The 15,204-nt window shown below is 54.9% G+C and overlaps 2 protein-coding genes across 2 annotated transcripts; both read right to left on the bottom strand.

Annotated features, from left to right (window-relative positions):
- Nucleotides 1-626: 626 nt before the first annotated feature.
- Nucleotides 627-2,075, bottom strand: OSTLU_15121 (predicted protein; the record flags this gene model as incomplete). The annotated part of the gene is made up of 1 exon (XM_001417268.1): nucleotides 627-2,075. The coding sequence occupies one exon, from the start codon at nucleotides 2,073-2,075 to the stop codon at nucleotides 627-629; it is 1,449 nt and encodes a 482-aa protein (XP_001417305.1).
- Nucleotides 2,076-2,823: 748 nt separating this feature from the next.
- On the bottom strand, nucleotides 2,824-14,898 carry OSTLU_31292 (predicted protein; the record flags this gene model as incomplete). The annotated part of the gene is made up of 1 exon (XM_001417267.1): nucleotides 2,824-14,898. The coding sequence occupies one exon, from the start codon at nucleotides 14,896-14,898 to the stop codon at nucleotides 2,887-2,889; it is 12,012 nt and encodes a 4,003-aa protein (XP_001417304.1). The 3' UTR covers nucleotides 2,824-2,886.
- Nucleotides 14,899-15,204: the final 306 nt, after the last annotated feature.

Below are 15,204 nucleotides of genomic sequence, written 5' to 3'. Positions count from 1 at the left end.
TGCCGGCGAAATTCATGGACGCGCTCGGCGCGACGTCGAGCGACGACGACGACGACGACGACGACGACGGGGAAGAAAAAACGACGAAAGGCGCGACGGCGCGACGCGCGGCGGTGTCGATGGAGGCGCTCGCGCGACACGGGTTTCGCGGCGCGACGATGCCGACCGCGCGCGACGGCGAACCGACGCACACGGCGTGGTCGCGCGGACGCGCGGGCGACGGCGCGGCGCGCGCGTACGGGGGCGAGGAATCGGCGAGGACGCGACGGGCGGGAGGGGAAGGACTCGCGGAGACGTGCGCGAGGGCGATCGAAAGCGCGAGGGCGAACGAGAGGGCGCGAGACGACGCGCGGCGAGAACGCGACGACGCGAACGCGAAGGCGAGGGCGAGAACCGCGGAGGCGAAGCGCGCGATTCGCGAGGACGACGCGCGGAGGCGGACGCGCGCGCGAGAGGAGGGAGACGCGACGCGCGAACGACGTCGCGCGAGGATCGACGTCGACGCGGGGACGACGGCGACGGCGACGGACGACGAAGCGCGACTCGTCGAGAGCGGCGGGTTCGATTTCGGGGACGAATAGGCGGCGCGCGCGAACGCGGGCGATGGATTGCGGAGGAATGTGAGATTATTGTTTTCGTGAAAAGCCGCACGGGTCGTGCTTGAACGCGCCTTTGGCTTCTTGGGGAAGCGACGTGGGCGTTTCCAACGTCTCGACGACGGTGCCTTCGCCCCGAACGCCCCGCGCGCCCGTCTCCGACGCGTGCACGACGCCGATGATTTTGGTTCTGCGACAATTCGCGCGAGCGTTGACGTCGACGAGCACGGCGTGAGATTTGCCCCCGTTCACGCTGGACGCGGCGACGTGCGCGCACGAATGGTCCCACAGCCACAGTCCGCCGACATTGGCGTCGATGTCGCAATCGTTCACGACAACCTTTGCCGTATTCGAAACGTCCACGCCCGGGCCTTTGTTGTCTTGTACGACGCATTTGCTCATCACCACGTTGGACTGTTCCATGACGACGACGCCGTCTTCTTCGTTGTTTTGCACCGCGCAGCCGTGCATGATGACTCGTGATTCCTTCATGGCGAGCACGCCCTGTAATCCCGAGCGCGTGATGTTGCAATCGATAAACGTCGGCGTTGCTTGGGCGTACGAGCGAACGCCGCTCAATTTTCCCGTGATTGAGCAGTTGCGAAATGTCGGCGCAGATTTGCCACCGACCGCAACGCAGTCGCCGCCGCTCGATCTGATCACGCAATTCTCGATCAACGCGTTCACGCGCGAATCTCCCTTGATGCGAATCGCCTCGCTAAACCCTGTGAAATCGATGTCGAGATTTTGAATCACGCACGGACGCTTGATGCGAAATAACGCCGCGTTGTTTCGGCAATCGCACGTCGTGTCTCGAAGCGCGCCTTCGCCTCGTATGAGCACGCGCTTGTCAATCTCAACCACGGTTCCGAGCCCGTTGTGAACGCCACGCAGTAAGAGTATGCGGTCACCGTCGTTTGCTTTAGAAATTGCCTCCGGAAGTGACCTCGCGTGCACGGGTTTCATCGAATTCGCGTCCTTCGCCGAGCCGCCACCAAACATAGGATCCGCGACTTCGCCTTCTAGCTCATCGAAAGCCGCGTTCAAAGGAGCCTCTCGTCCGAGCCATGCGTCTTCGCCCGCGCTTCGGACGTAAATTAATTTGCCGTCAAACCCGGCGACGGACCCGTCCTCCGCGGCGCAAATCGCGATTTCGTCCAGCACGTCGCGAAACGATTTGCTGAAATCGCCCTCCTCGAACTGGAGTTTTTCGCCCAGACGCGCGTATGTGACGGCGAGAGTGTACGACCCCAGGCGTAAACACGCCTCAGCGAGTCTATGCTTGGGTTTACTCCAAGTCGGCGCGAGCTCTTCCGCGCACTTGGCGTCGCACAACGCGGCATCGTATTCGTTCATCTTGTGAAACGCCAACGCGCGATTACAAAACACCACCGCTCGAAGATGCGCATCCTCTTCTCGCGCGGCATCCAGCGCTTCGCCGTATAACGCCTGTGCGAGTGCAAAATCGCCGCACTTCATCGCTTCGTTCCCTTTCAGCCGCAATCCCGCGCCTGGCGCGCGTTCGTCAATCGACGCGTTCGGCGTCGCTCGACGAGACCCCGCGACGCCTTCGCCTCGGCCCCTCGGTGCCCGCGATGAATCGAACGTTTCGATGAGCATCGCTTCTTTACGCGTTGCCTCTTCGTCCGCCGCCGACTCACTCGCCGCCTCCACGCTCCGTTCGCGCTTGGGCGGCGTGTCCGCGCGCGGCGCCGCCTCCTCGTACGTCTTCGCCGCGCCGACGTCCTCGCTCGAGCGCAACTCCACATTCTTTGCTCGCGCCATCATCGCCCTGCGTCGCATAAACGAGCGTTAGTGTCGTTCGCGCATCGCTCGTCGCCGTCGTCGTCGTCGCCCGCGCGGCGCGGACGCACCGTCGCTCGCGCGCCTTCGCGATCCCCACGCGCCGCAGCGCGTCCTCGACGTCGGGGTTTTTGCGTCCGTCCGCCGCCCAGCGCGCGCGCAGCCGCGCCTCAACGTCGCCGTCGTCCTCGCGCGTCGCCGCCATGTCGCCCTCGCCGCGCGTCGCGCGCTCGCGCGGCCGAGGGCGCGGCGGTCGAGGCGGTCGCGCGCGGCGAAAAACGCTCAAAACGCTCGACGGCGCGAGATTTCGCCAAACGACGGCGGTGACTCCCGGGGCGACGGCGCGCGAAGGAGGCGAGACGCGAGGTCGAACGGCGGCGACTCGAACATAGAGAAAAGGAGTAAATCAAAATTGTCAAAAAGTGACGGCGACGTAGGTTCGTCGGTTTCTCGACTTTGTCGCCGACGGTCAATTCGCGCGGTGGAATCACAAAGATGAACCATAGCGCGGAATGTCCACCTTGTCGAAGGCTTCGCGTTCGCGCAGCTCACTCTCATCCGCGGGCAGCGCGATTCTTTTCTTGATGATCATCACGAGCGCGCAGATAGCGAACACGACGATGGCGAGATCGGACAGAATCAAGTTTGTGGACGTCTTTGTCGCGGACGCGCTCGGAGCGAGACGTCGACGACGCATCCGCCCAAGTCCGATGGCAAAAGAGGCGGACGCGTCGTCGCATTCGTTCAACGTTCCATCCGAGTTATGAAGCGTTGTAAACTTGCGAATGAAAGAAGACGCTTCGTGACCAGTGCGATCTTTCACGCCTTGAACTCGCACGGTGTAAACTCCAGATTCCAGATCTTCAGGATATTTCATGATCCATTGTCCCGTTCCGCCGACGTTCACGCACGCAAGCGTGAAGTTGGTTGTGCCAATTTCTGTGCTCGTGGATCGGCACGATTGATCAAAACTCTTCGTGATGGTGACTCGCTGCGAGCGACAGTCGATATTTTTAGAGTACACCCCCCAGATGGTATTGCCTTGAACATCGGCGAAATTTCCCAAACCGATGAGCGGGGTGAGGTCATCTTTGGATGCTTTCAAAATGTCACAGTCATCGACGACGTCACCCACGACGTAGTTTATCGTCAAATCGCCGACGAAAGGGTTACCGGCTTTGTCACGTATGTCTCTGACGGTGACTCTGTACAATCCAGGATTCGGAGCATCCTCATTGTTGGGATATTGCATCATCCACTTTCCTTGAACGCCGGTGTTGAGGCACGTTTGCTCGTAAGACTCACGAATGATAGCCGCGCTGACTGTGCCATCGCCCGCGACGGCGACGCAGGATTCGTCGTGAGTTTGCGCCACTTCGAAGGTCGGTGGATCTGCGCAATCGATTTCCTCCGCGTACACGATGGTGACGGTGCGCGCCGCGGGTGACGACACGTGCTGCTCGACGAGCGGGTTTTTCGTATCCGTGAAGAGTAATAGCGTCTTATCGCCGACGTACTCGTGCACCTCGGTCGCGGCGAAAGCGTCACCGCCCGAGCAAAAGTTTTTAACGCGAACCTCGTACGCACCGTCCTTGTATCCGCTGAGTAACTTGTCGTATTTGTTGTTCAAATCCCAGTCCCACGTGCATCCGCTCGTTCGAGAATGTTCGCAGATGAGATTTTTCTTGTACGAGTCGTCTTTGTACTTCACATGATCCTCCTTCGCAGTAATCCATTCGCCACCCGAAAGCGGTCTGTACTGTACGACAACCTTTTCGAGTCTACTGGCGCTGCTAGGATCCCACAAGTTTCCAGAATCGGGATTGACCACCACCAAACGAAGCGGCGGCGCAGTCGCGTTTGCGCGCGTGATTTCACTGTCAATGACGGTGGACTTGGAAAACGTCACGCTCGGACACTTGGATTCCCATCGCATCTTTTCAAGTTGAGCCTTGACGGCGATTGGATCGCGATACAGACCAGCTCCATCATATGAGATTTGCATTTCGCACAGAGATCCAATTTCAACTTGAATGTGTTCAATGATAGGATGCGAGGTTTCCGTTGGCTTGAAACCCAAGTTGAACACAGTCTTGTGAACGGTCCGTTGTGATTCAAGAGCATCGCCGATGACATGCTTCAAAGGAAGCCACTCAGCGACAGGTACCACCTTCTTGCCGTTCACGGTAATCTCTACATCCTGTAACGGCGTCATAGCCGATTTACTGACGCTCTCGACTTCGGCGACGACGACTTGCATAACACTCAGGGCAGTCGCGTCGCCGCTGCCAGCTGCCTCTTCAACTTTCTCTATGACAGTGGCCATGGACAGGGATGCCGAAGCTACTGAGTTTGCAGCAGTGTTCGTGACAACTGTGGCTACATGTTGTGCCGAAGCTGATTCATCATCCTTGATGATGTTCAGCGCTGCGCGCACCAGCGATCGTAACGACTCTGAGTGTCCATCAACGATACGTAAATACAGCGGTCGGGCTTCTCTGTATGGAGATTCATTCTGAATAGTTATTTCGTGAACAGCGCGCTCTCCTGGGTTCAGCGGGAGCGTACCAAAGGATAACGAACGAGGTCTTTCAATGATATTTCCCGATTCGCGCCACATCGTCGTCAATTCGCCGGGACACATGGATCTACCGCCCATTGTCATGAAGAGCGGTGTGCCGAATCGCGCATCGCTTCCGACTTTCAGAACAAATTTATCGCCATAATCTGGATCCGCGAGAGAATACACCGTCGTCATCGTTCCGTACTTGTTCCACGCAAAGATACGATCCGTGGACAGCGTTCTGGCGATGTCTGTCGCTCGATTAAACTCGATGGTGGGTATTGGTGAGCCCGAGAACTTCATGTTGTTTGTGTTTTCGGCGCTTGCATCAAAGTCAAGCGAGTACGCGAATGCATCGCGGTTGATGGACTCCTTTGCGCTGAAAGAGAATTCCAACGCATGTCCACCACCACCAAAAGTTAAGTATATCGTCTCCTCTTCTCCGCCGCTCGCGACGGCATCCTTTTGAAGCATTCCGGTTGGACCAGGAGTCCCAGTAAGAGACGCCATTAAGCGCGAAGGGTCCGTGGCGCGAAGGTCGCCGGTCTCACCCATGGCGTTCAGTGATCCTCCGTACAACACGTCATGTGGTGCGGCGTCGAATTCTCCACTGGTCTCGCACAGTACACCGTCGCACTTCTTGACCTGCGCATCGAGGTCACGAGCGGCGACTTCGTTCATCCCAAAAGAGTACATTCCGATGTTTGTTTGGTCATTTACCACTTCATCGAATGACCACGCACCCTTTGACGAACGTGGGTACGCGATCGAAGCAAAAGACGCTGCTCGTGAATTTTCGAGAAATGGTGCTAGTCTCGGAATTTCCAGTCCTGCAGTGAGAAATAAAGCAGGGATGTGAGGTTTCGAACGAAGCATGCCTCTGTCACCCACACTGAGGAGGGATTGCTCGTACCACATTTTACTCAGCTCGAATGCAACCCTCAGAATCGATGGATCACGCTTGGAATCACGCTGTGCCAACGCGGATGACATGCGCCGTTCAAAGAGGGAACGTGAATCGATGTACGGTTCATTGATGCGATCGTATGCTTTGTAGTTCTTTTCATAACTCGCACCCTTTGGCATCCAGTAAACTTCGGGCGAGGACCAAAGCAACGTTCGCTTCCACGTATGGATTCGTCTCAGTATGTAGCTTGCCCAATGTTGATTCATTTCTGAGTTAGAGCACGGCGATGACGCGCACTCATATCGCATACCCGATCCATCCTTGACGATTCTATCTGACGGTGTCTTCGCCGTATTTTCGCCAGACTTGGCGACAGTATACAGAAAGTAGAGATTCGGCAGCACTTGAGACTCGATGGAAAAGACGTTGAACACGTAAGAGGTTGGTCGACGCGGTAACCAGGTTATACCAACACCCGTAGTTAAGCAGTCGTCAACAGTACCTACGTCGAGCGTATCTGATACCTTGTACACGAGTTCGATACCACCTCCTAAAATGACGTCGCCCGGACGTCCAGGTGTGCCTTCATCGTCGCTGCTCCGGATGTGTCGATCCATCGTAACCGTCGTCTCCCACACTTCTTCGGACGTCGCCTTCGCGGTGAAGTGTGGACCAGATTCTTTGTGTCCGAAATCTTTCTCCGTCTCCAACGTGAGAACGCTCGATTTTGTAGCAGCCTCTGCGGTGTAACCGGCGTTAAAGCCTAGATCAAACGTAGTTTTACCTGCGAAACCGAGGTTGAGCTCGATCGATCTGCCAACTTTCACAGAGCGAGCTGAAGCGATTTCCCACTGAATCGTAATCTCAGATCCAGATTGCAGCTCGGCTACAGAATTACCACCTGGCGGATCGTGCACCACTGTGTATACCAATCCATCAATAGGCACTGTCGCCCACAAGGTGTCATCTCCCGTGTCAAATCCTCCTCGTGGCTTGGAGCCCAATGGGATAAGTACTCGCGTCATCGTTGCTTGCAGCGATCGCCCAAGACCACCGTCCAAGGGTGTATCGTCGCGTGTCACAGTGATCGTGACTTCTCGTCGATACGGGTTTGCAAGGTTTGGATACCCCGCGGCAATGACCATTTGGGTAGTTTCCTGATCCGTATCTTCTTCCGTCGGAAAGATGAGTTTGCCGACGTCAGCCGTTGATATATTAACTTCAAAATCGCACAGGGGCCCACCCCCGCGATTTGGATGACACACGTTATCTTCTTCATTTGTGACAGTCTGTCGAACGGAAAATTTCGTGTTTCCCGTGCGACTTTGCGTATTTGGAAACTTTGTGCATTTAAATGGGGCATCTGCGGCATTCGGTGTGAGATCGTGAAGTTCAAACACCTTCACCCTCAACGATTTGTCAGCGGCGACGCTGATTGTGTCGTGATCAGACGAACCCAGTAAATGCTTCTCTGTCAACATTCCGGAAGTTAAGTTGCCTACGCAAGTCTCGAGTCTGAGCTCGTTATCAGTGATTCGAGGAATGTCCATTATTTGTGCGCAGATATATCCGTGATACTTGTACCTGATGGAATTCCACGCAAATTCATCTCTCATCAGCGCAAGTCTTTCGAGTGAGTTTCGATTGCGGAAAAATTGACGCATGTCGTCTGGCTCGACTTGACATCCATCCCAGTAATCTGGGCATGCCTCGTCTGGACACGCTTTTTCGGTAACTCTACTGATGTCGGAACCACTCGCTAGCGTGATGGAGTAATCCATCGCCGCGAATTTCCACACGCGGGCGTTGTCGCCAACCTGCTGGCCTTCCGGTAGGATATCCTCAATCGTATGCCATCGCTCGTTGATGTCGGTTTCGGAAACGATGACGGGTTTATGACAGCCGTTGACGGGCGTTACCCTAAACTTGACATCTTCGCCCGTGTACCTTTCTTCGCATTCTCCCGCATACAAACCAAGGTCAATATTTCCGCGCGTAATATCTGTAAAGTATAAAAAGTTGCCATCGCCGACACGAGCGAGCGTGTGGGTCGTCTTGACACACGCCTGCTGTCCTCCTTCGAAATCATAGCCATTGGGTGACGTCGCGTCTTGAGGCTGACTTCCGGCGTAGCAAATGGTGTGTCCTTCATAAAAGGCTTCAATTCTGAAGGTCTTTCCACGCGTTAAAGCCATCTCGAACGAGCCATCTTCTTCAGTCAAGTATACATCTGGCTCGCCGTCTTCTTCCACGTCGTAAACACGAATCATGGCTTCAAACAATCCACAGTTTGGACTGCCGCCCGTGAGATGCTGTGGGAAAAGAATAGCGCCTTTGACCACAGCGGCGGTGTCATCTGTAAATGTTTTTTCTCCAATGCGCTTGTGTTCAAGTTGGAGTCGGTTTACTTCTATACGCGCAAAGTTTGAGAAAGAATTCCCGAGATCGTTATCCACCACGTGAATTTCATCCTCCTTGGATGGACCCGAAGAAGCATTTTCAGGCTTTGGAATTTTGTCAAACACGTGTACAATATCCGGCAGCCATAAATCTGAACTGATGGCAAAATTGGAGTGCATGGTGCCGAGCAATTTGGTGACATTCTCACTGGTACTCTGCTTTCGCCGCGCCGAATCGAGGTCAAGAAGCCATTGCTTCCTAGCCATGGATGAGAGCACCATGGGCATGGCGAGCGTGTCCTCTTCTCTGCCGAGCACAACCATGTCTTCTCGGTGAGAGCAGTCGACGTGAGTAGTCGGCTCCATGTCTCGTTTTACTAGAGACTCGTAATAATTTCGCCACTCAGATGTATTGTACGGCACAGTTTTATTGTGTCGAAGTAGAATCGCATTCTCACAACTCGCAGCGCAGCTCTTGAACATAGAAGATTTCATGCCAGCAAAGCCGTTCGTCGCCGACGTCGCAACGGATGCAACCATGTAGCGGCTCCATCTGTCATAGATGGGTGGCGTGATGCCACATTTCGAAGACACCAGGCTTGGCCACATCTTATGAACTTGGTCAACGACGATCGAGCACTGACCATCTTTCTTTATCACGCGAAACTTTATCACCGCACACACGTTGTACGTGAACCAGGTGCCGACAGAAACGCGCGCGCTCGCGATGTACGTAGTGTCTCCATTCTTGGAAGCTCCCAAGCTGTAAATAGTGGTCGTCGACGGTGTGCCAGCAAAACCATTTCCCCATAATGTAATCTCTACAGGCTCCTTCTCCGAAGTCAATTCGCACGAACCAAGCGACGCAGAGGGACCGTCGTAAGATACGGCGTCACCCACGCAGGCACTAGAATCACTCCTGACTGATTTGGAAACCTTGAAGCCGTAGCGATGTTTTATCGAGCGGCTGGGGTAGACGATGATGGGATCAACGTACAGCTCGTGAGTGTGCATTTTGTAAGACGCGTGCTGGAACTCAATCTCACTCAAAACACCGTCCCCGTCGTCGTCGATATACTGCCAGATTTCATCCATCACGATGGCGTGTCCCAAATTAGGGAAGCCTGTTATATTTTCGATGAAATCCTCGAACTCCTCGCGTGTGATGTGCGGAATAGCCGCGGCCGTGTTGATGCGTGGATCTACATCCGCGGATGTAAACTGATGCAATGGCGGCGGTGAAGGCGGGGGCGGCGGGGGCGGTGATGGTGGCGGCGGCGGTGAAGGCGGTGGAGGAGGAGAAGGAGGCGGTGATGGAATTCGTTCAATCCAAACAACTTCACCCAGTCTTCCGAAATAGACTTCAGCGTCTGCGTGAAGCGGATACTGAGGTGTCCGTTGACTGGTATACACGCGACGCCGATTCTTGAAGTACTCGATCGCGCCATCCCCATCGTTCACGACGATTTGTAGCGTGTCCGTTTGTGAACAACTATCCTGCAAGTTTCCACTAGCACGCCATTTGCGCGATCCCTTTTCAAAAACACCAAGATAACCCCATTCGCAACACATGGCGAAATCGATGTTAGAACTATCAACCGTCTCGCGATCCGCAGAGCTCGTCAGACCTACGCAAGTGTGACCCATTGAATAAGGCCCACGTTCCAAAGTTGCAGATATCCCTCGAGTGACATTTGAGGACGAATGGATCGCCCGCGCGCTCACTGCAGCACCCTTCGAATTCCATCCGACCAAGAAAACTCCCCCCGATGAGGTACTATCGACGTTCTTCTTCACCGTCCAATCGACGCTGTTACCTCTGATAGCTTTCGCAGGGGGCGGCGGCGGCGGCGACGGCGGCGACGGCGGTGGCGACGGCGGCGGCGGCGGCGGTGAAGGCGGCGGCGGCGGCGGGGACGGCGGCGGCGGCGGTGGTGGTGGTGATGGCGGTGGTGACGGTGGCGGTGGTGATGGTGGCGGTGATGGCGGCGGTGAGGGAGTCGGCACTGTCCAACGTATGTCGGCGTCGCTCAGCGTCACATTTTGTGAAATTACCACCATTCGCACAAACAAGGGGCTGTGTGCTCTTTCTGCGTACGCGACCGGTACTATGAGTTGAGCAGGTTCATGGTACTCATGCAAAGCTTGGCCCGTGTGCGAAACGTCGGCATGTGCGCCCAGGGAAGACTTGTCGCGCGCAGAGTACGGCGGCGTTTGCTCCGCGTAGCCGTACGGTGGCGTTTGCTCCGTGTAGCCGTACGGCGGCGACTGTCCACCAGTTTGCCACGTCTGAGTATGGTGAAAATTTTCATGCTGCACCGGATGATCGTACAGCCAATGGCCTTGCGTTTCATAAAACAAAACACGCCCACTGCGTGTAAGTTTAATGGTGAATGTCTTCTTCATACACATGTTTGAACGATAGCCTCGATCGAGATAGTCATCGATGTGGTAGGGTGGAAAATAAGTAGACGTCGTCGCATCATACGACTGAGGATACTCATTCGTTTGCGCATCATACGACTGAGGATAAGAGTTCAATAATTGACTGCTTGGCGTCGGGCTCGTCGTTGGATACTCGTTTGACGTCGGGCTTCTTGCAGGGTACGAACTCGTTGGAGCCAGTAGTCGCCTCTGCGCTGCTGCATATGAGAAATCATTCGCCGTGGAGATGGGTGGCGAAGATGTGATGTCAGTTGACTGGTACACATCGTATAGATCCGTCATGTGATGCGATGGTCTCGTCTCCATGGCCATCCGATAGTTATTTGAATTTGCGTAAGAGCGACCACCTGAAATGATGGCTGGCTCATAGCCTTTACCACGACAGTGAATGGCAAATTCGGTCGCTGCTTTGGAAAAGTTAGCTATGTGCTCTGCGTAGCTCAAACCAACGACATATTCGCCATCATCGCAGGAGCATTCGACCCTGATACCCTCAACCGCGTCCATTCCAGTAAAACGACCCGTGACATTAAACATTGACTGATTCGAGGACCCCCCTGCATTCCAACCATCAGCAACTCCATCTTTCTTCATAAGAGTTGTGTTTTCCAGACGTAAATTCGTCAAACTTTGGAACTCTACTTTGGCGGCAGGAACGCCTGAATCGTAGGCGTTATCGTAAATAGTGTGCACATATGGCGTGTTGCCGAACGGTGGACTGTATCCATGTTGATCCGGATACTGATGCGTTTCGCCGTCGTAGTAGGAGCTGCCATACGGTGGACTATATCCATGTTGATCCAGATACTGATGCGTTTCGCCGTCGTAGTAGGAGCTGCTGTAATCCGGGACTTCATGCCCGAGACGCGCCGCAAGCGAACTGTTCTTTCGACGAAGTACGAGTAACACTCGCGTCGGAACGTTTAGCGAATCATCATCGCCATCTGAATCGCTCGTATCCAGGAGGGGAACTTCGAATTCTTCACCAAAAACTTCTTCCTTATACGCGCCGATGAGCATATTCGCCTTGACGGGGACGTTCCCGGAGCGATCGAGTACATCGATTGCATAGCGCCCATCGTCATCACTTATCGCCGTGAACGTGCATCTGCCACGCTGACCAACAACACGAATTTGCGTCATTCTCACGTCGTCGCCTTCTTCGACGGCTGCGGTTACGAACTGACCATGCAATGTCGTAAGCTTTGAGCCCCGACAGGTGAAGAAGAAGCAAGTCACGCGCGATGCGCTGAAAGTTTGGGTTGCGTTAGTTTCTCGTAATTTGCACTCGTGACCGTGATTCACAGAGTATCCCGGATCGAACTCCCGCACGAAAGTTCTGAAATTGTTCTCTCCGGTTGCGGTGCACACTTCGACCTCTTGTATTGCGCTCCAATAGTCGAGGTTGACGCGCAAATACTGTCCTCTTGCGACACGAATCGAGTCAGGCTTCAAGTGTAAGCCGTCCGTAGCTCGATGCGCCTGTTGTTCTGCTGAGATAGTGAGATTAGATGTGTGAACGACGGGCATGTGCAAAGCCAGATTAGAGTGATTGTGACTGCGATACATCAGAAAAGTACCGTTGGGCTTCACGAAGTCTGCGCAAATGCGGACTTCGCCAACAGGAACAACCGACTTACCGGCCATCACTTCGCCCACAATTTGACCAATCCAAGGCGTTTTAAAATGAGTAGTGAGCGACAAAAAGCTTACATCGACATCGTCCGTCTTTGTTTTGATCTTGTACTGCCAGCGAGAGTTGGGCTGCTGACCAGCCTCTCGGTCGAGATACGTAATCGACGAAAACATCGACGCACAGCCGTTCAAACCACCGTCAACGAGTACGACTGTATCAAACGCGTTATCGCCACTTGGATCGTGCGTGCGTCGCAAGATTTCAAAAGATGATTCGTGCCAAGCCGTGTCGCGGAATTCGAATGCGACTCCAGTGAGATCCATTTTCGCGCGCACTTCAATGGCGCCGCCGTCGTAGTACAGGGCACCGGTGCAGGAATACGGCGCACGGGCGTCTCCTCCACTACTGTCGTGGACATCCAGCATGACACATACGACGCGACGTGAGTTTGGCGTTGCGTGTGCTCGAGGTGCACACTGAGCACCCAACGCGTCGCACTTATACGCGTCTATGAATGTGTTGTTCTTTACTCGGCCAGTGTACACGCGAAGATCGTCGTATTCTATTCGGTTCTCTTTGAAAAATTCACGACGGTGCATCAAATGCAACGTGTCTCGCAGTCTCGATTTCCACTCATCGTTATTGCTCGGCACCTTGATTTCATGTGTTACCCTACCTCCCTCAACGCTGAACCTGTACAACGTGAGACCATCTTTTGGGTGGAAAGAAAATCCAATTGACGTCCAGCGTCCAAACGCACCCAGAGGAATGGGCTCTGATAGCTCATCTCGATGACCCGTCACGCTGTTTACTTTTTCATGTATAAATTGAAGTGAAAACTTCGAGAGTGCCGTGCCCAATCGTAACTTGATGCTGTGCTGCATACTACCAGATGCATCTGAAGTGAAGCTCATGAGAGGTTCCGACTTCTTCCGAAAGCCAGAATTGCTCGAAAGCTGTGTAGGAATGAATATTTGCATCGACACGGCAAAATCATTCTTGAACGGTTCCCCAATGTACTTGTACGAATGGAAGGTACAACCTTGGCAGCTGTTCAGGCACGCCCCGTGTTTACCGTGTTGAGAAGCCGTGAAGACTCGCAGACTACCTGTATACGTATCATCGATGGAGAGGGTTGGAACCACTTCTTGGCCATCCGCCCGCGGCGATTCTGAAGAAATCAGCCTTGCGTTTGACACGCCTGCGAACGTGAAATGCGCAGCGAGAGATTGCTCTGCATCATGAAAAGAGCCAATGACAGGGCGAATATCTGTCACGCTGTTCTGCATCGATACGGCGTTTCGGCTCGTTTGGGCGAGCAATTGACTGTACAAAAGCCCGTCGATGTATACGCACGACCAATCGCCGAGTTGCATTGATCGAGGAAACGACCACGTGGTCTTCATAGATCCCGCCATCTCTCCGCATTGCCTGGATCCCGTTTCACGTCCAGGATCACTCGTTGGATACGTCGCCTCCGTGAACGTCACGACGTCACCGGCGCCGGATTGACAACCGCGAGGCGCGATGTCTGCCGACATGAAGTTCGAAAGTGTGAGGAACAGTCCATCGCCACCCTCAGCGTCGACGATGTCCTTCCAATGATTCACTATCTGTGTATCCATGCTGTGTGCCTCAACACCGATGAGGATTTCTTCGTGATCGAGTCGGCCATCTGTCGGGTTTGAATCGAAAATACGGAACACGGCCTCCTTCGCGGCGTAAATACTCTTCAAACTCGAGCAGTCAGCGATATTGAATTCATCGGCGCCACTGAGGAGATACGCCGCGAGCTCTGCTTTGGAATCTCGATTCAAATTCATTTTCAAATCGCACCCTTTGGATACGCTGAACTCGTGCAGCGTCTTCTTCACCTTGGTCGGCTCAGGTACGAGCTCGCCGTTTGCGAGTTCAAAGTAGCATTCATACTCAATGACGTAATCGCCTTCGACGATGTCACCATGCTCATCCGTGAGGGTTAAAGTTGTTGGATAAAAGTCATTCCACAGCCTGCAAGGCATGTGACGACCGAATGTCGCACAAACTTGGTCCTTCTTTTGCACGGTGACGTCGCACCTGAGTCCGACGTGATGCTCGCTCACGTCCGTCTCGATGTGACTCTCAAAACAATCGTTTTGTGAATCGCACGAAGGATGTGAGGTGAGAATGTGAAAGTCGTACGCATCTGACACTCTCGGCACGGGATCGTTGATGGATACCTGCACGGGAACAAACTGTCCCGGCGGCGGCGGCGGTGGCGACGGCGGCGGCGGCGATGGCGGCGGCGGCGGACATGGCGGTGCCTCGCAATCATGTCCATAAGACACATGCCCGTTGACATGAGGACACCGTCGTCCATCGTACGCGGGATCGCGATCGATTTGGTATCGCTTACTATACGTGCCTGGTCCGCAGCTTGGGCAGCCCCCTTTGTTGACGTCGATCCACCTCGCCGAACAGTGCACGGGGGACGGCGACGGCGAACCACCGCCCCGAGCGACGCCTAAGAGCGACGCCAAAGCGCACAGCGCGAGCAGAAGCGCCGACATCGACGCGCCGCGCGCGAACCGGGCGCGCATCGCCGCCAAAGCGCGACTTTTTCTTAACCGTCAACTGTTCGCGCGCGTCGCGCGTCGCGACGTCGAACCGGGGCCGCGACGACGGCGCGCGGGGGCGCGGAGCGCGACGTTAACGACGTTCACGACGTTCGCTACGCTTCGTCGGCGTCGGCGCGCGCGGCGACGAGTGCAGGCGGCGCATCCTGGTTCGCCGCGATGGATTGAGTTGATGACTCGGCTCGGCGGTCGGTCGGACCGCGCGCCGATGCCCGACTCCCGGGTCTCGAGTCGTTACGC

Source organism: Ostreococcus lucimarinus, chromosome 4 (genome assembly GCF_000092065.1).
Source record: "Ostreococcus lucimarinus CCE9901 chromosome 4, complete sequence".
Taxonomy (NCBI): Eukaryota; Viridiplantae; Chlorophyta; class Mamiellophyceae; order Mamiellales; family Bathycoccaceae; genus Ostreococcus; species Ostreococcus sp. 'lucimarinus'.
This window is presented reverse-complemented; position numbering and strand designations above follow the sequence as displayed.